Source organism: Psittacula echo (assembly GCF_963264785.1).
Source record: "Psittacula echo genome assembly, chromosome: 11".
In the NCBI taxonomy this organism is placed as follows: domain Eukaryota; kingdom Metazoa; phylum Chordata; class Aves; order Psittaciformes; family Psittacidae; genus Psittacula; species Psittacula echo.
The window spans coordinates 12029549-12053494 of NC_137746.1; the positions used below are offsets into that span (position 1 = coordinate 12029549).

The window sequence follows — 23946 nt, forward strand, 5'->3', positions numbered from 1 at the left end:
CTTGCACAAAATTGTCACCAAGAATCCACCAGTTTGGCCCACATTTGCTGGTATCTAGACTTCTCAGCAAAAAAATAGCACTAAACTAAATTTTATTCAGCAACACCTGTACACATTACTGGGGCATTGATTATACTGATAAAAAAGCATTATATACACTTTAAATTGTTCACTACAGTGTGTAAAACTCGCTAAAACAAAAGGATCAAACAGTGGTTTTGACCAACTTTGCAAACACCAAGTTGTGGCTTTCTTACAAATGGGGAGAGGGGAGTAGTTTCCTGTTTAAAAAAGCAGCAAGCTGCAGCTGCCAGATTTTTAAAGTTCATTTTAACCTTTGCTGCCTGATCGACATCAGCAGACTTCTTCCACCTGTATCCCTGCTGCAGCTCTTGTCAGGGCTCACTAATATATTTGGGGTTTTTATTTTAATGTCAGCTTTCTCTTTTGCTCGGTTATAGTTACCTGTGCAACATCCTCCCCTGTAAGTGAGTAACAAGTGCCGTAGCCCATTTTGTATTCTGAGCCATGTTTTGCTGCATTTGCTTCTGCAGCAGCTTTTCTTACTTCCAAGGCTGCCAGGGAAGTACAAGCTAATCAGCTTGTAAAAATTCTGATCTATGACTATGCTGCAACTGACAGCATCAAACTGCACAAGCACAGGGTGGGAAGTGTTGCATCCATTTGTTTAAAAATTAACTCAGCTTTGCATGCACCTCTGCAGCTCACTCCAGACAGAACTGTGTTAAAAAGGCTTCAGAAAAGCAGCTTTATGTTGGCTGCACTTTTACACTTTCTCTTCCTGATAAGGTGTTTCGACAAAAGAAAAAAACAAACAAATAACCAGAGACATGAAAAAGTATTTACCTAGAAATTAAATGTGTGGAATTGCCACCAACATTCAAGGCATTTTGGAGAGAGCTGTCAGTCAAAGCAGTATTAAGCCAACTCAAATTCTAATAAATCTCTTCCCTTTCAGAGGCTGCTCTTGGACTTAATCTGCCTCAACTCCACCCATGATACAACAGCACATATGGAACATGGAAGTCAATGGACAATTCCTGCTTAGAATATAGAATCACCAGAAGAAAGACTGAATGTAGAGCTGTGTTCTCCTATTCAGTCTGTCAATCTGCTCAGGTAAGATGGCACCTCCAAAACACACTGGCCATCTGATCTGCTTTTATATCTCCACCTTGTCTCTGCACATTTTCTGCTTTTCTTGTGCAGTGACCAAATTCCTGATGTCTAATCTTTCACAATTTATTTTTTGGCAAGGTCTTTCCATCACAGGTCTTACCACTCTTCTAGAAAACATGATGAGTGCTCAGATCAATTATTTTGAAGGTATAGACATGTACTTTTTACTAGCTGTTAAAAGCTAAGGAGAAACTGCAAAAAGAAGAGGGTACTTCAGCTGTGTGGCTTGTTTGTTAGAAATTTTCACTGGGAACTTGGCAAGTATTTTCACCATTAAGCACAATGGCAGTCCAAAGGTTAACACTGCACATGATGCAAAAATTATAAGGGTGATAAAAAATTCCCCCAACAGTACTGCCATGTATATGTTGTTCTTTACGACTTTCGAAAGACAAAAGCACACACTGAAGTCTTCTGAAAACAAAGTTTAATATAAATACAAAGCTAACAGAATAAAAGACAAAGTTCTCTAAAGTTCTAGACTAATTTCTGATGAGTACTGCCTCCTCAGTTATAGTTTGCACTTAAAAAAAATAAACCAAGAAGCTTGCTCGAGCCTGCTGAATGGAAGAAATTATTAGCTTGATACCAGCAGTTGTGTTCTTGGAACATAGTACACAAACACACATTAGCATGCAGGCTCATTTTTCCCCTCCACCCTTAAACACCATTAAAAACAAGTCTCTAAAAATATAATTTAAAACAGCACTATGAGACACAACTTGAAAAAAATGCCCCAAGTCAGTAAAAGCATATTGCACATTATGTGTATTGCTGTCCCGAGAACCTTCAGAGAGAAGGCAACCCGAGTACTGCCTTCAAACAAATTTACAGTAGGTTGCATATATCAAAACTAAAGATTCACATTTGCAGAAGTCCATTTCTTGTAAATATATACATTACCATAAAAGCCTCTACAGTCTTCTGAACTATGAGCCCTGGTTTCAGTTGAGAAAGAACCCTCTGGATGCATGACAGTAGGTGTGCGTTTCATTGCAAAGCTGCAACAGGATTTTCAATTTACCAGCTACATTTTCCAAGAAAATGCAAAGATGGTATTGAAAAAACTAAGTCAGCACTGCAGTCAAACTCTCATTTCACAGTAAAGTTAACCAGTTCCACACCTTTGCCCCATTAACAGCAGTTCTTCTGTCCTGAGCCCGAGCTACTGCCAGAAGTCATTGAGCCCAAAAGATAAAATAACTGAAGGCCGTGAACCTTTTAAGAGGTTTTCCAGGAGGATTTCTTCAAGTAACATTAAATCCCTGATAAAGCTCGCTCATGAACATATTAACAATAATCTCCAGTCTCAAAAGCAGCAGCATGTTAAAGATGTAAGAGATGATTTAGTTTTTGTTTCTAAAATACTTGAAGGCAGAGTGATGTTCTGTTCAGCAGCATCATGTTCAGATTCCAGGAGAATTTTAAGTCAAAAAGTATTTGATAGTCTTCTGGCCAGTTTTTCTTTTTTTCCTTTTATTCTAAAGTCTTACTCCTGAACTATCACTCCTGATCAAAGGAAACAGAAAGTGTTCTACATATAGATTTCTGCATAAACAGAGTTCACATTTAACTGATGCCAATTTCGGTACATTTTAGTAAAAGCTTCCAGTAGTATAAGCTGCCAGTGTTCAAAGCAACACATCACTGGGAGAGAGAGTACTCCATGTTTTCCAACAACATCTTCTAGATACATTGCTACTTGGCCATAAATTCAACATATACTCCAGCCTGAAATAACTCTTCAACACAACCTTTCAGACAACTCTCTTGAGTCACTAACTGAAGATCAGAAGGAAGTAATCTCCACAGAGTCCCCACGCAGATGCCTCTCAAAGTGACACTGAGTGAGATACATTAACATTTCTATTTCTCTCTCTCATTAAAAGCCAAAGCTACAACCCTTGGCAGAAAGGCACCAGGTTCCAGTCACCAGTGGATCCATATCAACATTGTCTGAATGGGCAAGTCATAAGGATGTTGTTTCTCTGTGGTTTTAATTCAGATACACATCTTGTATCACAGAGTCTCTTCTTCAGCTTCTATTCATACCACCTTTTTCTCCTGTCAGTATTTGTCAGTCAAAACACCCAGCTGCATATGAATGATTATCACTGAAGTAACTACTGCCACAAACCATGGAAATGCAGTGTCTGCTCTCTGTTCCAAATGCTACCTGCACGGCAAAAGGTGTCTGGATGGGCAGAGCCTGGGCAGATGGCTGAAGACTGGCCTGAAGAGCTGTGTAGGAGCGCAGGGAGCTGTCAGTGCTCCTAGCAAGCAGACCACTGGGCCTGTGGGCCTGCTGTAGAGATTCACGATAAGCTGAGCACAGATCTTGTACAGGCCACTGGAAATGGGAAAGTGTAGCTGAATGCTGTGTTAAAGGGTGGTAACTATATTGCTGGAAGAGAACTTGAGTAGTAGCTTCATAACTCAGATTTCCCACTGCTTCCTGTTCTTGATGTTGAGTTGTTACTTGCTTTTTTATGTTACTGGCTTCATTGATGTCATTCTCATAATATCTGAAACAAATTATAAGTAGGATTTATTAAAAAGAACTTCATAGGGGCTGAATATATCCCAAAGTGTTCACCAGTTAGGCTACATTATCAGCTTTTTTGCCCTAGGTGTATATTGTAACCCTAGTTGCTTTCACAATTAATTTCTAATTATCCTACTGCAATCTTCACACACAATAGGTCTATGGATTATTTTGCATCACAAGTATGTTTTTACTGATGGAATGGTTGTCTTGGAATCTTAAGTCCACAACACAGAGAAATTTGAAATAGAATTTACAGAGTATTAAAGTGCATATCTATAAAGGAACAATGCAAATTCCTATTAGATATTAGAAAGAAACATTTTCACACTTGTGGTTATCACAAGAAAGATGATGCACTGCAACAAGTTGCCCTGAGAGGTTAGGAAGTCTCTGTCCTTGGAAACAGTCAAAATTTGACTAGACCAACATCCCAAGCTGTCTGATTTAAATTCAGTTGGCCCTGCTTTTAGTAAGAAGTCACAAGGTCCACCATCACTCCCAACCTAAATAGAAAATTTTAAAAGCTAAATAGAATGATTAAGACTGTATGTGCTCACATACCAGCCCAGTATTGATGCATCACAGTCATGTCCTTTACTAGAGAAAAAACAAAGAATGGTTCTGAAATGTCTCCCTACTGTTTTGTTGGAGATACACTGGTGTGTCTCTGCAGCAGGTGTATTGTGGGTACAATAAGAAAACAAAGGGAAAAAAAAAAAAAAATCTCTCATCAACCATCTCTACAACCTTCCATCCAACCACATAAAGAACTAGGAGAAGAAAACATAATGAACACTAAATTGTGCGCACTGTTCTGTACTGCAATTATTGTTAAAATACAGTATTTGGTAAAAGTGACCTGATTTTTAATCTTTTATTCCTCTCCCCAAACTGAAGATGGAGATTACCAATGTAATACTGTACTACCTTAATTCTAAGCCAAACAATTACTTAAAGAAAATAAAAATAAAAAAGCATCTTAACATCTTCTTAAAAGCACAAACAGGTTTTGTTTCTTTCTTACATGAGCATCATCTCAATGCACTGGGCAAGATGTTCCAAGGAATAGCATGTTAACAATTCAAGCTGTGTTGTCCAGGCAGGAGAAACCTGCATACAGATACGTGAGGCACACACACAAGCTGCAGCAATCAGAGATGGACGAAAATGGAGGAAAGTGGGATCTACAAAAGAAAAACCAAAACCAAGAATTATGCTCCTGCTCATCACTGCAGTGAACCCAGTGTACATGGCAAAACAGGACACAATTACATCCACAACTTTGTTCCACACATCTCAAAGTATTAACTCATGACTAGAAAAAAAGTCTCTCAAAACTGGATGAAGCTTTCCTGAAGATCTCTGTACTACTTGTTCATAACTATTACCAAGGCTTCAATAAGTTTTATTTCAGAAAAGGCCACAAAATAGACTATGCTGAAATCTGTAGACCAGTCTCAGCTGAACCACAGTTTGGTACTGGCAGTTCCACACATTAATATTAGTGTTGAAGCCAGCCTATGAGGATATGCTGTAGTTCACTCCTCTCACGTGGGCAGATATTGGGAGTGATGCTACAAATGAAATCATTAAAAGCCCCCTTGTTCTAAATAGGTCTTGCAGCACAGGATCCTGTAAAAAATATAATTTAAAAAGATTCATATGTTGAACTGCGTATCGCATCTGCAACTGACAGTAGTTCACAGTCTGTGGCACACCTAAACTTGGACCCCATTTCTGAGAGCCTCACCAATTCATGTTCTAAGCTGAAGGAAAAAGCTGATCCCACCTAGAGATTTCTGAAGAGACAAGAGACTTGCACACAAACAAGGGTCACCTCCCATTTGCCCTCTGAAATAACTGCAAAGAGAAACCATTTTGCACAGATAACTTTGTGCAATCCACATTTTGACAAGTTTTAAAGCCTTTATCTCTTCAGACTTTTGCCTAATGGAAGATCATTCTAGCACAAAACTAATCCTCCTACCTTGCACTGAGAAATCAAGGAAATAATACGCGTATTTTTCCAGAAAGTCTTTGACTTTGGTTGGTGAGGTGATGGGCCAGCCATTGTGAAGGTCATTCTCTCCAACAGACACATAGAGGTAGTAGTCAATGTAGTGTGCTGGTGTTGGCATACAGAGGTTCCAGTTGAAGTTTTCCAAAAGCAGTATTTCTATTGTAAGCAAATCTTGTTTGTTTAATACCACATTCACTTTGCACATGCTCGCCAGGTTATTTAAGAGCTCCAACTTTGGAACTTTATCTTCTTTTTCTTCAAATTTACCTGCCAGAAGAGATTGTTTTCAGGTAAGGTTTATCATTATGATTGAGTGTCCAAAAGCCAATAAAGAACACTCCCAAACCCAGAAAGTCTAATGATAAAAGGTGCTTTTTAAAGAATGGTGAGAAAGTACAGTGACACAAGAAAGGCAACAGACTAGCCAATGTATTCCTAATATCCTTTTTACAGTTTTGTTTTTAATTGTTAGTATACTATCAATGACAAACCCAGGATTATAAACACATTAGGATTACAGATAGTTTTGCTGACAATAACTGGAAGCAATCTGCTGAGGGGTATTCAGTCAAGTGTGTAGAAAGCAAGCAGCATGGGGAAAATACAGCAAAGGAAGATCTAATATTGAAAGGAAAAAAAGCTCATTTGGGTATAAAATCTAAACACACATGCTACAAGAAGGAAGACATTAAAAACCCCTCAGCAACACCACCTTTGCCCTTGCTGCTTCAGAATTTCTCTTTGTTCCTTCCTGTCTTGGGGGGCCTCATTAACTAAGGTCACTGAATGGCTAGGAGAAGTACACTGTAACCAAGTGATTAACATAAATAATTCCTACAGGGTTAGGAGAGAGAGCATACATTTTCAGTCAAGACAGCTGAGCAAAGCTCCACCTTCCTCTAAACTGTATTTACCAGCCTACTGGAACAGCAGTAGTCTCTAGAATGACTCAATTTTCAGCAGTAAGTACAAAGTGCAGTCATTTTGTACAGAAAACCAGGATCTCGCTCTGTTTCATAAAAAGCATCCTCCTTTCATAAAAAGCATCCAATAGATCGAGTCCTGGGAATCAAATTTGCTATGAGAAATACAGCAACAGTGTTACTTTGCTACAAACTTAAAACAATTAAATCTTCTTAAATTCACACTGTTACTTTACCAAGCTGAAAAAGACCTATCTACCAAACACTCCTTGTTCAAGAGCTAGCAACTATCAACCACCAGTAATAAGTTTCCACTGCACCTTAAAGAACATCCCTGCTGCAAAACCCAAACCCATAGCTGCCTCAGAGTACTCTGTAGTTACTTTTCCTTTTTGTTCTTGAGGGCATATATTCCACAATTGATTCTTGTTTCAGTTGTCCTTTTGCTGCCTCTGTAAGAGTGCTCCTTTACCAACATAGACCAAGTGACAAGATATTGGCATGTCATATGGCTTCAGTGCCTTGTCAAATCTAAAAGTGACTGAATATTGCACTAGAAAATTATTTTAAAAGATATTCCTAACTGTTTGAGACAGCAATTCCATCCAAAGTGTTTCCAGTGTATTAAAACTGACCATTTTCTGTACTCCTAGCAGCTTGAATGTCTTTTTAACACATTCAAAAGCAGATATGAAATACATTAAAAGTGTAATATGGCAGCACCTCACCATAAAAGAGCAGAACAATAGCAATGAAAAACAAAACTCATCCATCATATTAAGTACAAAAGGGTTATGGGCATACTGTCAGTGAAAGAGCCCTCGAAATTCAGGAGTCTGTATACGTGTTCATGTGTTCATCAATCTCCTGGTTACCTGAACTTAGAACTGTTTAAGAAAAACTAAATTTGAGAGAAAAGTTAACCCTTTGTTCTCCCCATTCCCGCCAGGTGATGTCAGCCTGATACAGAAATTTAATGAGTATGCTAGTGGAAGTAGGAGAAATCACTGCATGCCCAGAGAACTATAGACAGGATCTGTCATTCTGACTCCTGTAAGTTCTGTAAGCTCCTTTCTTCCCACTCAATTTTGGAAGTTTCAAAAGGTCAAACTATAGTCTGGAGGGCAGCACAATAGTGTTGGGAAGGTATCATACTAACAAAAGACAAAGCTATTGACTGGAAAATTCTTACTTTTAACTTTCCACCTTGATCTAAAACACTTTGCTTCCAAGTTCATCAAACCACTTCCTCACCTATTTTGAATTGAAATCTAGAGAAGATAGCAAAAGTTTGTTCATGCCATCAGACCAAAGAGGTCAGAGGCAAGCTGGCCATGAGCAAGTTTAAGATGGTTTTTAAAATGCAGTGTGATCTTTTCCAGTTCCCCAGTTTCCCTAATTTAAGGATATCAGAATATACCATTCCTACTTTTGTTCCTTCAGTTGCAGTAGAAACTGAAGTTCTATGTACAGCGTATTTATGCTGAGAGAACCAGGACCTCCAACACAATTGCTGCAAGAGTATTAAAGGCTTAGCCAAGACAGTTGCAAGTTTAATATTGATCAAACAAATAACACTGACTTGTTTAATCAACATCACACTTAGGAAAGAAAACCAAAGCTGTTTCACCTATATTATCACCTGGAGTCTGTCCTTTGAAGTCATTTGCATGCTTTTGAAATGCCACCATAGACACCTCAAAAGTTTGCTCTTGTGTTCTGGGGTTTGGTTACTGATAAAACCATTTAGTTGTCACTATTGTTACCTCAAAAAGTTTTGCTTTGAGGTAACAATTGTAGGCCTTTAAAGCAATGCTTAATTTAAGAAATATATGGATGCTGCAAATTTTTATACAAGGAAACTTACTGAGGTCAATAGGATAAATAAAATAAGATGAACCTGTAACATAAGTTTAGATTTATGAGCAACTTTTTTGTAAAAATCTAAATAAATGGAGACAGAATGGAACATTTTTAATGTGTGTAATACCACTGTGGTTAATGATAACAAGGTATTTCCAAGTTACTTTAGATCATGTTCTGTCCCACTCCTAATTCGACAATCAGATGCTCCCCAGCATAAAAAAAGTGAGTGCTTTCTGTGTTACAAATTCACACTTCTGTTTTGATGAATGAAAGCCAGAGCAAGTCCCGTTGTCAAGGGGACATCGCTGAAATTATAAAGAAGTACATTTCATTAGCACATTTGTCACATTATCAGAACAGCCTCCATGCCAGCTTTTCTCTAGGAAAAAATAAAGGTCTCAGAGAAGCACCACTCCTATCAAATGTACCCTGAAGAACTGTTTCATCCACTGCAACAGGCAAGTGGATGGAGCAGTCACAATGTAAATCTTGCTACACAGCAGCAGTTCAGACTGATCGCTAGTGGTTGGGTAGATGATCTTCCTGGGGTTTTGCATGGGCAGCAAAACAAAGCCAGAACATGAAGGCAATTTGTTTTATTACATTTTCAGAGTCCTTGAGGAGACCAATGAACAAAGAGGGCTGCCAAATTAAAGAGTCACTAAAGTGTAAGTACGTTTTGTCCCATACACAATTAAAATCAATCCAAAAGAAAGATGAACCAGTCAAGCCCATCTAGCCCAGCATGAAGAAAAGACCTGTGGCTGCTTACACAGCTAAAGGCCTACTTTTCTTTATTCCTACACTGTTCCAGAAGGTGGTAAAACAAACTTCTGAGACTCTCTCCCAGGCTGCATCCAGACACAAACACAGCTTCTAAATGCCCTCTAAGCAAGGCAATAAAGAGACAGGCTATTTTAGAGACAGTCTGCTTAATTCCTTTTTTCTGCAGCATCTTTCATCTGTTAGTACCTAGTATACCACTTATCTCAAGGCAACCGAGTTTTTAATGCCTTACTACAGTAAAATTTAATTACTGAAGAAAATATTGTGTACACGTTACATGAACAGGGAAATAAAAACAATAATTAAGAGTACAGACTAAGTTTTACACTAATCTATATCCAGTACTGACACCCACTATTATCTTTTATTGAAAAGAAGTAGCTCAGCTGTCTTTGTCAGAACAGTTACCTGCTTAGGAAAATGGGACAATAGAGAATGGATGAGAAAACACAGTCAAACAGGAAAACTGCCTGATGTCTGACAAGAGCTCCATATAGTCAATGAGGAATTAGGCAATAAAGGATTACCCATGCCCTAAACTGAGCCCATTTAGCACAGAGATATTTTCTTGCTTTAATTGCTTTTACTGTCCTGTGTTAATTCAGCTGCTGAGAATCCACCAGCAGACTAAGGAGCTGGGCAAAATAAAGCCAGGAAAACCATAAGAAATAACCAAGTACTCGTGAGGCAATGCAGCACTGGTTGTGCTGAGCAGTAAAACCAGCTTTGCTCAAATCAGTACTCACATTTAAACATTGTTTTCATGTCTCCATAGCAGCAGAACCCTTTTGAGGAAGAGGGGCCATAAGAACTAAAATTGCTGGAACATTCAATGCCAATGAATGGCTGAGACCTTGCTTTTATCAGGTACTGAAGCACCTGCTGCTGAAGGGGGTTAGCTCTTCAGGGAAGAAAGGAACAGGTTTTAAGACCCAGCTAGGATTTTACAGCAACAAGCAAAAGCTGCACTGCATTAACGATACTGATACACAATAACAGTACAGTGCCTGTATAGTACAGTTAGAAAACTCACAGAAAAAACAATTGCAGTGGTTTAAGACTTACTGTCCAGGTGCTTGCTTTCTCCCCAGAGTTTACTGCTCTTGCAGCTGGGCCATCTGAATGGATTGTGTCAGTGCATCTCATCTACTCTGGGGCAGCTGGTTTGCACAGCTTTCGGCAGGCAATTTGAGTCAAGCAGCACTAAAGCAGATGGGCTATCTTTACACAATCCCTTTTTCTAACAGGACACTTAGGGCTAGAGCACCTTAATATCACTATCATTTTCTGTAATAAATTGCCCAATGAAGATGCAGTTTAGAACTTTACAACCTGCTGCTGCTCAGCAGTGCCTCTCTACAAAGAGCTGCCTTCTGAGCTGCCAGGTGAGGCAAACTGAAAGTTCCTCAATTCCCTTCAAAGTGTTAGCTAAACTAGATCAATCCACCTATTGACAGCATCAGACAGCTGATTTTGTCTGGAAAAAATAAATCAGAGCTTACTAAAAGGACTGGGGTACTCTGGGGCAAAAGGAAAGTAGTAACATTTTTAGTCAATTATAGAAGCATCTATCCATAGCCTGATGCAGAGGCAGCGTCCTGGCTACTGTGCAGGTGTACTGGTAACTATCCTGGCTCAAGATCCAGCTGGCTTGGCTGAAGACCACCAGTCCCAGCTGTCCAGCATTACTTTTCACCAAAAGCCAGCATCTCTCCTTTTGAACAATTAAAATCACTGGACTTCACTAATGATCTTGCAGCAGCAGGAACCTACAACCTCTCATATTACCACAGCTTGACCTCAAAAGTAGGTCCTCTGTATCTAGTCATGTACCTAGCCAAAACATCCATGTGGACAGGTCTTTCTGTGTTACAAAAACATGTTCAGTTTATGATTCCAATTTAGATCATAAAGTTTCCCTTAGTTCAAGTGAAAGAGATGGGCTATTCAAAATCAATTCCTAAAGTAACCGTGACATCAATTTTTCTAGCAACTTTTACTTCCCTCCCCCAATAGCACTTAGTTCACTGTGAACAACTTTTACTGTTCTTTTTCAGAACTGATTCAGAGGAAATAAAAACCACTGATGACATTAGTAAACTTCAAAGCTTTTATAGCTGTTCTGAGGAGCTAAACTATCTGGAAGGAATTGCCAGAAGCCTTCTATTATTACAGTGTGCATGCATTGCAAAGAAACATACATCTTCTGGCTAGTGAACAACTGGATGATACGAAGTACACACACCCACATTCCTCTCAACTGCAGCAAGTCCAGGCTGAACATTACTTGGCTGCTAGTGCAATTTGTTTGCAACAGTATTAACTTCTCAATCCCTCCCAATTATTACCAAAGTGGGAAACACTATCATCATCCAGTTTCCCTGGCTGGGGAAACTGCTGACCCAGTCAAAATGGGAAAAATTAGAAATTAGCCCAGCTAACAGAATACTAGCATTCTGAATACTAGACATATAGCAGAATACTACATTCTCCATCATGACAGCACTGCTGCTGTATGCTATCAAAAATAGGTGATGGCAATGTCTGTAGGTAAAGTGATGAGGTTTTGAGATCCTTTAGATCCAGAATAGAAGCAACAAGCTTCAAAGCAAAACACAAGTTTACAACAATTTCTAAACTTAAGAATCTTCAACTTGCTTTTAGTTTAGAAGTTTGCTGCTTCTATTTCAAAAGTTGTGTCTAAAAGCTTCTCTATTATGCCCCTCCGACTCCCAAAACAACCCACACTTACAGTAATTAGTGGGAATAAGTAATCTTGCCTCTAACTACACCTCATCTTGCTTGTGGCCTGCACACTAACCTTAATGCCCTGTTTTTTTCTAAGGAAGCAATCAGGAAGAAACCCAGAGTTTCTTAAAACATGTTTATAGCAATGACTCAAAGACAGTCTGTATTAAACAGTCATTTTGATACGATGTATACACCACAACTATTATTGGGGGTTTTTTCGCTCTCTACGGTAAAGGTGTATTTTTTTTCAGGAGTACAAGTATCTTGCAACACAGCCTGAAGAGCACTTTTGTTGCAATCCTCTGCTGAAAAACCATGCCACTTCCTACAGTAATGTTTTGCAGGAAGTTCTAATTACTGCACTTGCAGTAACAGGCAAGGAACTAGTTTCACTCTTCTTTGCTACAGCAAGCACTTTTAAGGTGACTTCAGGTTGGTACTTCTGATTTACACCGAATCTTTTACTCCAAAACATAAAAAAAAAAAAAAAAAAAAAAAAAAGAGTACATAGTACAAGTTTTCTGTCATTTGATATAATTTTGAAACTAAAACTAACCACAGGAACTCCCACTTACTGTAGAGTGGCTTTTCTTGACTCGCATCACTTTGAACTACACGTACCAAAAAATATCCTTATTGCACATTAGGATGGCCCAGACAGTGAGAACAGAGCTTACTATGCTCCCAGAAGTCTCCAAACTGAGCCCTACTAGCATTTTAAACCTTACCTATACAAGTTAATGAGGCGTTAATTTTGTGCAAAGCTGCTTTGGTTCAACTGTCAATGTTTTGTTGTCTACAAGTTGGTAGAAAAGCTGCCTTTACAGTAGTTGATCTTTTCCCCTTCCTGTAAGGGATGATTTGATTCCAGATCAAGATGTATACATGCACTGCATTGCATTAGTTTTAGAAAGACTCTCACACTCTTTAGTTCACTAGACATACTCTTGCTCTTTTAAGCATACTGCCTTCCCCCTCACACCCAACAGGCAGAAGTTACAAAACATTTCCCTCTAGTATTATCATAGGGCAGTTTGTGAACTTCCTTTTCCTTCACAGTTGCATAGAGATGGCCTAAAGTTGCATTTTACTTCAGTTATTTACATAATGAAAGTCTTGAAAGCTTTTTTGCTTCTGTTAAAATCCTTGAATATAGATGTGTAGTGCAAGTTATGCAATTGAGCCAAGCTTATTAACAGACTGCTTTACACCTTGATTTGGACTTCATTAGGCTTTACCCTAAGTAGGTGAAAGCTGTTAACACAGAGAAAACAGTACATGATATATAAGGAAAACAACCATCTGCTCAGAAGAAAAAGCCTTAATAGACAGCAGCCAACTTACTTGCTAGGAGAAGACAGGCAAATGAAATGATGTACAGTTGCTTGGCAGTCACATCATAGCGATCCATGAAGAGGTCCAGTAGATAGATAGCGAGATGCCGGGCTGTAGGGCAGAGGTTGCAATGGTTGCTGAGCACAGTCAAGACATCAATGAAGTATCGGCGCATCCCAATCTGTGGTGAACGAGCCTTGTACACAGGCAATTTAAGTTCCTGTAGCGAAAAAAAAAAATAGAAAGAAAGGTACTGAAACAGAAAGCATTTCAGTGTCTGGAATTCCAGACCAACACCCACCACCTACTATGGCAAATGCTTAGCAGTTACAGCACTGATTGACACAGAAATCAGGGCTGGATTACTGCAAGTTTTGACAGTCGGTTAACTTCTAATACTCTGGTCATCCACACACTTTCCTCACCAGCATTAATCACATGGTCAAACACTAGTTTGACCCAGGAACAACTTGCTGTTGCTTTCTACAGAACACCAAACTTCCTGGTCATCTTAAAGGGTTCCTTTTTAACTTTGTTCACCCGAATTAGGTTGTTACATAGAGTTTTAAGAGTCTCATTAAGCAAGAAGGGCAAGATAAGTTTCCCTGATACTGCCCGCTCCTCAGCTGCCCAAGTTACTACATCTGGTGTCAAAAAAAAACCCAATGCGTAGGTCTTTAGAATAAATCACATCTAACAAATATTTAAGAATTTCACATGGTATGTGGCTGCAGCAAGCAACAACAATAAACAAAATGGGAGAAGGATTAGACTTTCATAGTTATAGCAAGTTCCAGTATTTTCTGTAGTAACCTATTTCAGCATTTAAAGCACTAATTATTGAACTGAGACTGTATTTCATATACGATATATGAATTTTCATTTCCAAGGGAGAATTACGTAAGTTTATGGTCTACCTATGCTAGATCTTCACCTGCGAGTGTTTTTACACACAGATTTGTAGCCACTATGCAAAGGGTAGCTTAAGGGTGGCAGTGAAGTTGCTTGAGAATACCTGCAACAAGCTAAAACCACTTAGACGTTCACACTTTCTCTCTTTAGACATGGTCATATCCTAATGCAGTTACCATGGCCAGACTTGAATTAAAATGGGCTGAACACCATGTTGGTAGGCATGGATTAGAAAAATACCCTTTCAGCAATGTGTGTATCTCAGTAATTTATCAAGGTAATACATAATTTTTGTATTACCTATATTTGAAAGTAAATCAGAAGTAGTACAATGCAGCAGGATAAAAGTGGTTTGTAATGGAATACAAAGCTGTACATAGCAGTTAATTCTACTACATAAATCAGGTATTTTTTTAATCAAGTGCTAGGAAGAAGTATCTGCACTGGCTACGCCAATACAGAAGTAAGAGGCAGCACCTTGCACATCTGGCATGGTGGCTGCCCACGCTCCTTTCATCCCCTGGAAGGAGACATTCCACAAGGAGGTTTAACTTATCAGGGAAAAATAGCTACACAATCAGACTCAGAGGGGCACACAACTGGAAACCAGGGAGGCTCCCAAACGAGAAGCAGCTCACAAAGACGGCAAGCTGAGTGCTGTTCCGGATGATTGCTTCCCAGGCCTTTTTAAAGAAAGTCAGTGAAAAACACATTTCTGACTGAACAGCCACATGCTGTGGACAGGCAAACAGCCCTTTGAAACCTGGGACAGCATGCTCTGGGGGATTAGAAAGAAATTACCCACCAGTAACAATTTATAAAGCAGGGAGACAATGGGACATGTTCCCCCCCATTGGTTTATACCCAGAAAACACCCATAAATTTGATTTTTCAGTTGCTTTATGTACAGAGATTTCAATCCATCAGTGCAAGTGACATATACAGGTTCAGAGCAGGAATTCATAGCATACCAATAACAAATGTTTTGGCAGAAACGGTTTAAAGCTCAGTGTTTACAGTGCTTACATCAGTTAATAGCTGCACTGTTTTTAACTATGTCTATACAAAGCCCAAGCTATCATAAGATCAGGTGGCAATCCTACCTCTGACATATTTTGTTCTTCTAGGTGACTGATAGGAGCTTCAAGTTTTATTTTCTGAGAAGATTTTCCTGTTTCAACAGCTAAGTCTCCCAGCAAAATTCTGCCATACACTGAGGTCAGCATACATATTTATTGTGATATTTGATTTTTATACTGTAAAAAAACATAACCAGTAACCCCAGTTATACATGTAGTCAAAAATTCTGAGATGTCTAAATGTTACGGTTCAATGGGTGAGCATTAGAGGCTCAAAATTAAAGCAGAGATCCAGAGTTTTGCATCCAAACTTCTGATGCTCAGAAGCAAGAAATACCCCTCCTCAGCCCGCTGCACCAGAAAATTCAAAGACCAGTCAAAGCACCGGATTTAAGCCAATAGGATTATTCTGTTACTGGTTTATCAGACATTTACCCCCCTGTAATACATCTGCTTTTTTTATTTTTATGGTATTTTTGACAATCTGTTACTAGCAAAGGGCACAAGTGAAAGGCATTTCCATTTTATTCATCAAGAACATGCACACGGGCTTCAGTATAATGAGACCTGACAGCACAGACAAGGTTCAACTTCAGGATTACTGTTTAGAGGAACAGAACCATGTGCTGTGGTTTCTTACAAGATCAAGTTCACAGGTATTAATTCATCAAGGGTAATTATCTGTGTATAGGCAACAGCCTTGCTCTGCACCACATAGCATGAAGCAGCTAGGAAGTGATTTAATAGGGGTGGCTTTGACAGAGCAGTCTTAAATGGTGAGATTTTCTTTTAAAGGCAAGCAAGTAATGAATAGTTTAACAATGCAAGAACTGAACATCAGGCTTACAGTTATCAGCACTGCTGTGAGTATGTACCTCCTTCCATCACCCCCCTTACTTAGGATTCTTTAGCATAAACTCATCAAGAAAATAATTATTCCTTTGAATTAAAAAATGCCTTTGCTGCTTTGGGGACAGTGATGCAGAATCAGCAAACACAACTCTTAAGGGGAAAAAACGAATTAACTTCTGGAGAGCAAGAATAAATCGTTTCAATTACTTATTTTTTGCCACTATCTCCAGGAAAGACCAAGTCCGATTGTCTGCTGGAATTGCCCTTTCATGTGCTGCTTCTGCTTATCATTGACCTGTTTATCTGCATCTACTTCAGCAACTTTGCTTTGGGCTACTGAGCAATTACCACATTGAAATGCTAAAAGCAGCTGCACAGGTGTCTTGGAAATTACTTGGCCAGCTTTGCTCAATCTATTGATCAGTGTCTCTCCATAAAAAGCCTCCAGAAAGTCAGACCACAGCATTTAAAGGGATCACCACTTAAAACCTGAAAAGTAAGGCTTGGACTGAGAAACAGTGTTAAGGTGAAGACAAATTTTAAGCTGTCACCTCCTACCAGCTTCAAGACCTGGTCTTCCAAAAGAAGGGAGTCAGTGTAAACATTTTTAAGTGGTGTAGTGGACAAATCTTCCTCAGCAATCACATCTGAAAGCCAGACAGGCTCCAGACATTAGCCATTCAATCTCTGCAGAGACACCTCACCACCAGTAACCTGACCACTTCAGCTGGCACAATCAATTACCTGAGCTCAGGAGACACGATTTCATCTGGTCTGGATGGCCTTATAACTGGACTGAGCAAAAGCACTTCAGAACCCATCCCTAAAGGAGGCACTAAGCAACAAGACTAAACAAGAGTAAAGAAAGCTTTTGAGCAACCACAGGAAGGTAAGGCTTTCACTGGCAATTTAATCTAAATGAGCCGAACAGCGATTGAAGTGGAGAGGAAGAAAACAGGATCACTTCCTCCAGCTCCTTGAAAGCAGCACCTGACACAGGCCAGTCTACCCAGCACTAAACTTCATCTGAGTTCCACATGAGGTGGCCCGGTGTTCAATACGGCAAGAAATTCCATGCGTACATTTTTCTCTGTCCAATTTATTTTCAGTAAAACTGTTCTCCCACTGGTAACCAAGAATGAACTGACAAGCAGTGAGGAGAAAAAAAGTTAGCAGTAGAAAGTTAGCAAGTGATGTGACATTATGGTAATAAGGCTCACTAATAACGATCAGTGCTCTGAACAAAAGTGGAATTCATCAAGTGTCTTAGAGCGACTCACAGGCTTTTTGCCAAGTAAAAGTAAACGCAGTAACAAATATGCCTCAGGTTCTGAAATTCAGGGAGCTGATAACTAAATCTGGTTTTCTACCATGTAGTTTTCTACCAGAGCACTTGGACTTCAGCTGGGGTCTGTTCTGTGCCACAGGTCAAACATGCAGCATCTCCTGACTCCTGCAACAGCTCTGGTTCTCCTCACTGCTCTCCTCCCTCTCCCAGCATCAGCAGTCCCAGCTGCAGGGTACCAGCTGATGCACAGCCAATCTCCAGAGAACTGTATCCTCTGTGGACAGCCAGGTAAATTACCTTAGCCTTTCTGGAGCAAAACAAAGCACTTAAGCCAAAGCTCCTCAGTAACAGTAAAGCCTATTCATCTAGAAATAACTGTTGCAATACTCCCTCCACAGACACAAGCTTCATTTACTTTATACTTCTCTAATTATTAGATCTTATAATCTACTTCTGTTTCTGGATACCTCATCAGAATCCAGCAGATAGCCCCTGCTACCACAGCTCACAAATGTTCACCACTGATCCCAAGCCAAAATCTCAAAAAATAATTCCACCTGATGAAAAAGACACCCAATGAAGTGTAACTGAAGTTTCAACAAGTTCTCCATGATTCTTATTGATCCAGAGGAAAAGTGTATAAAACCAAGACACTACTTGTGTGGTGTCAGTATAAGGCACTCAAATTTAAAAGTGCCCTTACCAAGTATTTAAGTCAGAAAAGTAGGAAAAACCATGGTAACTTCAGCAGTCATTTAGCTCTCTGTATGTTGCATGTTCTGGAAAAAACAGCCTGTACATGACCTCCACCAGATTCTGAAAAATTCCTATAGCAAGAATAACAGATACTGCAAAGTTGTTGGCATTAGAACAGGAAAAAGAAATGCCTGTAGATGAAAAATAAAGGGAAAGCTTATCTAGCAGGCTATTAACAGTTGTTCTTTGAAAGAGAAAAACTCCTTCCTGCTCTGTGTTCTAAGCAAACAGCTTTCCAGCTGTGGGAGAAAGGTGCCAAACTGACCTCTTGGATACAACTGTTGCACAACACATAAGAAACCACTAAAAGCTACCTCCTCTAATGCATTATTTATGCAGCCAAGAAGGTGACATACAAAGAAAAATTTATACTATTTTTTTTATGCAGGAGCTTGAAAATTGAAAGCACTCGGCATGCTTTTTTGCAGTAGGTAGGTAACATGCAACCAATTTAATTCTGCTTCTAACGTCATGCTGTTCTCTCTTCCCCCCCTCCAGAACTAATCCAGACTGCAGCACTGTGCCTTCCAGTAACAAAATCACACATAGGAAACTTGCTGGTGAGTGCTTCCATGCTTAGCTGACTGCAGTTTAATTAATTGGTCAAAAAGATTAAAAGTTAGTGTGTTTGTGAACAGTCTGATGGTAGAGTACAGCTGATGCATTTAGCTTTTCCTCAAATTCTGAACTTAGCATAGACACTTATGCTTCAGGAGTACTACTGAGATGTCACACAAAAACCCTGGTGCAAACCAAGACACTATTTCAACTGTACATGAAAACTTCTTGGGCTTGAATCCATTCCACCCTTCAGCATCCTTGCAACAATCCCAGGCAGTTGAAATTTGCAGGGAAGCTGAACTAGTATTGTGCTTGAAAATCAATTATTTCAACATGTTCCACTGTGGTATTTTATCAAGCATTTCATTAAGTCCTTCTTACACACTTCAAAGTATTCACAAGCAGCTAGTCTGAGAAGGATCAGAGACAGGAGTGTGAAAATTGAAATTCCAACTTTAAGGAAAAAAGAAGAGAGATCATGAATAACCATGTACTTTATTAGGACACCTGTTCCTTTCAGCTTCATGCACATGCTGCCATCTATGACATAAGCAAATTACAGCAAGCAACCAGTAATGCTATTGTTACTGATTTTCAAAAGCTAGGGGGTTTTGTGTGTGTTTTCTGTTAAGTGAACAGATTATGCTTTTGTTGCAGTCTTGGATTAAAAAATCCTGCTATTAATACACCTCAATGCCTTTTACACCTACTTTCTTTTACAGCTGATTAAAACTGGAAAGGTGCATCATAATGCAAGGTTAATGTTTTATCCTATTAAATGAAATGGAAAAGAGCACAAAACCTTTGCATGTCCACAGGTCCTCATCTAGATCTTGTTTTAAAAAGAAAACCCAGAAACAACACCTGTACAACACCCTAATACCTTCCCTCTGCTCAGACTGGCTAGTCTGCACCAATCTGCAGTTCAGGCTGTGTCAGACAGATCTGACTATGTCAAATTTACCATTTAATGAAGCATTAAAGGGGTGACCATTTTTTAAAATAACAAGGAAAAGAGTGGACTTCAGAGGCTAAAAGATAACACAGTACTTTGTTATATCAAGACCTTCACACTATCTGTAAGTTAAGTAAACCAGATGCTTTGGCACAACTACAGAAAGTACAGGGACATACACTGGATGCAGAGAGAAGGGGAAGAGGTGGTGTTTTACTGAACAAAGTTAATAACAGGGTCCTGCACTACTAACAGGATGATCTAAAATTGCAAGAAATGCATTTATGCTGACATTACTTAAGAGTAGTGAAGAAAAGGGCCCCTCACAACAAACCCTGTATAGATTACACTCCTGCTTCAGAGACTGCACTCCAAAATGACACTCCAGACAAAGCCAAGGGAAGTGTTGCATGTCAAAATAGAATGAAACGCATCATGCTGGTAAACAGCATTTCCTCATTAAGATTTTTAAATCAAGAGGAGGTGGGAGATAGCTGTGGAGAAGCATTCACCTAGAGGAAATCACTCATACATTTCTACCACTTAATGGCAAAGAACTGTTTGCTTTCAGCAGAAACAGGATCAGTTCTCCTCACCTGGCTGAAAGCAGCTGCAGACAGTAATTTGGACTGCCTTTAAGAAGATCAAGTTACAATTTTTAACCTTTTAAATTCACAAGCAACAAGTCCTGTAAAATTTGGCTGTGCTCTGAGAAGCTATGCAAGAGATAAATAAAAGGGAAATGCAGGCAGATTAGCAATTCTCATTAATTGCAGGAAATGAACATATCCTGGAAGGAAACAGCCCAACATAAGCACAAAAATGAGGGAGGAATAGCAAATACACATAATTTATTTCTGGGACACTCAGACTGCCTTCTACAGCAAAGTATTTCCTCAATTTTAAACAATAAGCAAACAAAAAACCCCATCACTGACTTGTCACCCAGCTTTCCACTCTTGCAGAATATTCTGCCCTACTAAAGTGGACAGAAGAGGTTTGGGCAGATGTTGCAGTAGTCCCACATCCATACAGAGAGATCTCTGATTTTTGACATGGAAGTCAGCTACCCAGCACAACCAGTACCTTTCCAATATCAGTAATGCAGGGCCATTGTAGAAGTAGCTAAGTACCAGAAAATCCCAACACATACACACAGCACAGTTTTTTTGTTTGGTGTGTTAGACTCTTCAAGTACAAACACACAGAATATGCTTCAATTTTTATTTTCCTTCTCGGCTCAGTCAGGTTTAATACTCTGGCCTAATCCAGGGGAATATTTAACCTTTCATTTAAAACCTAAGGATGCATGTAGCACTATTGAAATTTAGGCATTTTATTCCACTGGGTCAGCACACTCAGTAACTAACACAATACAACCCTGCTAAGCTGAACACTACATGCCAATAATCACAGCACAGATATTTTACTAGTCAGACAATTCAGAGGCTATTAATTTCCTCCACATTGAGCTAGAGCCTTTGAGAAGTCACAAAGCCTCACAGCATCTTTCGGCCCTCCCTGAATGAGAAGTCAGGTATAGCACACACATTCAGTATCTGCTCTCATGCAGAACATAACGCATCAGATGCAGCACACAGCATCTGTCACAAAGGACATCAACTTTCAGTGAGGTTAAGAAGAATTCCTAAATCCAACTGGGGAATGGGAGGGATGGCATAACACTTTCTCCAGTTGTTAACATAAAACGTGGGCTGTTTCATGGTAGGCATTACTTCTGTATTGGTGTGCCTAAATTATTTTTTGAGGAAAAAGAAAAAAAAAAAAAAGTGCTTTTAATGATCCTTCAGTTGTTTTCAGAAAATATTTGTTATTTAAAACAAATTATTTTAAACTGCCCCTGTTTATTTTCACCAGAGACACACACTGTTCCAGACTAAGACTCCTCAGCAAGTGTCTTAAACCAGAAAAGTCATTCAGGCTTGAGGGTACCTTTGCCTGAATCTTCTGTACTCCATTAACATGCTCATACACTAGTAATGCACTAACACACTAATGCTCTAGTGGGGGTGCCTCTTGAAGCGTATTCTGTTCTATGTAATGGCTACAGCTGTCCCTAAAACTGGTCCATGCTCACAACACTGACTTCAGCACCTCAAAACTACTTATCTTCCCGAAACTTTGTTGAAGGATCCTTTTGAGGAACTCCATAATGCTCTACAGTAAATTCTTGACAAAGCAAATTTTGGCAAAAGAAAAAGATAAATCACAGGAAGTGAACCAAAGAAGCTTTAAGGGCTGTGATTATTTTTGCTTGATATACTTGCAGTCTGGATTCTCAGGTAGTACTTCCTTCAAAAAGAAAAGTCATCCTTACAAAACAGGCAGAATTAGGACTATAATTGTCCAAGCAGAAAGAGCTGTAAAACTTCCTCAGAGCAGAAAAAGCAAAGCTCTCTTTTTGGGGGTTCCTTGAACTCAAACAGTTCTTGTCATTTCAGCTGGCCTAGGTTAGTATCCATATATAAAGAACAAGTTTTTACAATTTAGAGTCAGATGCATCCGAAAGCAGGCTGAAGAATGAAAGTTGATAAAAAGGTAGTGGGTACAGAAAAACAAATAAATAATCAAAGCTTCCTCACACCCTTCTTTTAACACCCTGCCAAGTCGATTCTCAGTTATTCCTCCCTGTAGGGTGAGGAGGACCTGCCTCAGCTGGAGGTGAGAACTAACCAAGCGCCTCGCAGATACCTAACAACAATTAACTCACTTGACATAATTTATTACTAGATGCCTGTAAAGAGAACAGAATGTCCAAAGCATAACTTTGCTAGCCATAACTTTAGCAACTTAAAAGCTGTGTTAAGTACAGGCAGTCAATATTTGCCGAGGGCTCTCTCTCATGTCACCCCACTAAAACCGCACTTCAGAGCTTCCCCGAAGTTCAGAGCCTGCCGAAGGGAACGTGAGAAGCTAACGAGCAGCTCGGTTGTACCTGCTCCCCGTATAGGTTCAGTGAACAGCCGCCGGGCTATTCTGCAATATTATTGCAGGACATTTTACTGGTTTTCTACTCCATGCGTAAACGATACACATAACTTCCTGAAAAGGCACTACAAACCCCACTATAGCTGTTTTTTCAGCTCCTCTGCAGCCTGCCAAGGAGCAGGATCCTACCTCATAATTCTAACTTTAGCATTTATCCGTTGGAAAAGAAGCAACGCTCTTTCTCCAGTCCCGCAACACGCTGATTTTTGACGGGTCAACAGCAGCATCCTCTTAGGGTTTAATGCAATCAGTCATCAACGCCTCCGCTAAGTTAACGCTACAGGGAAGTCGTAGACGGGTATTTTTAGGTAGCAGCTTTCACAGGTTTGGCTTTGAAAAGGTCTCGAGCAGAGCACAGGGATGTGCTCAGTGCAAACTTGCCCCTCCGCGAGTGGCCGAAGGGGAACTGCCAACCCCGAGCCCAGCCGGGGCCACTCCGGGCCCTGCTCCACGGGCCGGTGGGGCGAGAAGGGGGGGAAGGAACAAAGCGGGATCCAACCTTCGTCCTCAGGGTGTGATGGATGTCCGCTGCCAGCTCCCCTTTCCACCACTGCTCCTCCATCCTTTTCTTTCCATCCAAAGGTCTGGAAGAGAAACGGGGCCGCTCTGCAGGGAACGAGAACAAACCGGACTAGTCACCCGAAGCCCCGCGGCCGTTTCCGCCGGCCCTCCCCGAGGCACCGGCCGCGCCAGCCCCCGGCCGGCCCCGCGCCCCACTATCAGCACTAAGGACTGCTTAACCCTTTGATTTATGCACCACGTCCGGGGCGCCTCCCCAGCCACCCTCCCCCGGGGCCGGACCGGCGGTGGGGACCATCTCCCGACGCTTCGGGAGCGCTGCCGCAGGGTGCACACCTCGGAGAGCGGTGCTGCTCGGAGGTTAATTGCGTTAACAACCGGCCGGCTGCCCCGCGCGAGGACAAGCACGTCCTTCCGCCCTCAGCGCCAGCGGCCGTTAGCGGCGGTTACACCTGCGCTGTTCCCCGCGGCACCGGACCGGACCGGGGAGAGTCAGGGCAGAGCAGACCCGCCGGAGCGATGACCTGGGTCTGTCGCTGTTGGCTGCACCGGAAAGGGCAGTGCATGCAAAACGGCCAGAGAAAAT

The 23946-nt window shown here is 40.4% G+C and overlaps 1 protein-coding gene across 1 annotated transcript; it reads right to left on the reverse strand.

Moving 5' to 3' along the window:
* Positions 1-3277: 3277 nt before the first annotated feature.
* Positions 3278-23403, reverse strand: CCNJL (cyclin J like; the record flags this gene model as incomplete). The annotated part of the gene is made up of 5 exons (XM_080627261.1): positions 3278-3725; positions 4773-4932; positions 5736-6035; positions 13439-13649; positions 23341-23403. 5 exons carry the CDS (start codon positions 23401-23403, stop codon positions 3278-3280), a joined length of 1182 nt encoding a protein of 393 aa, XP_080483387.1.
* Positions 23404-23946: the final 543 nt, after the last annotated feature.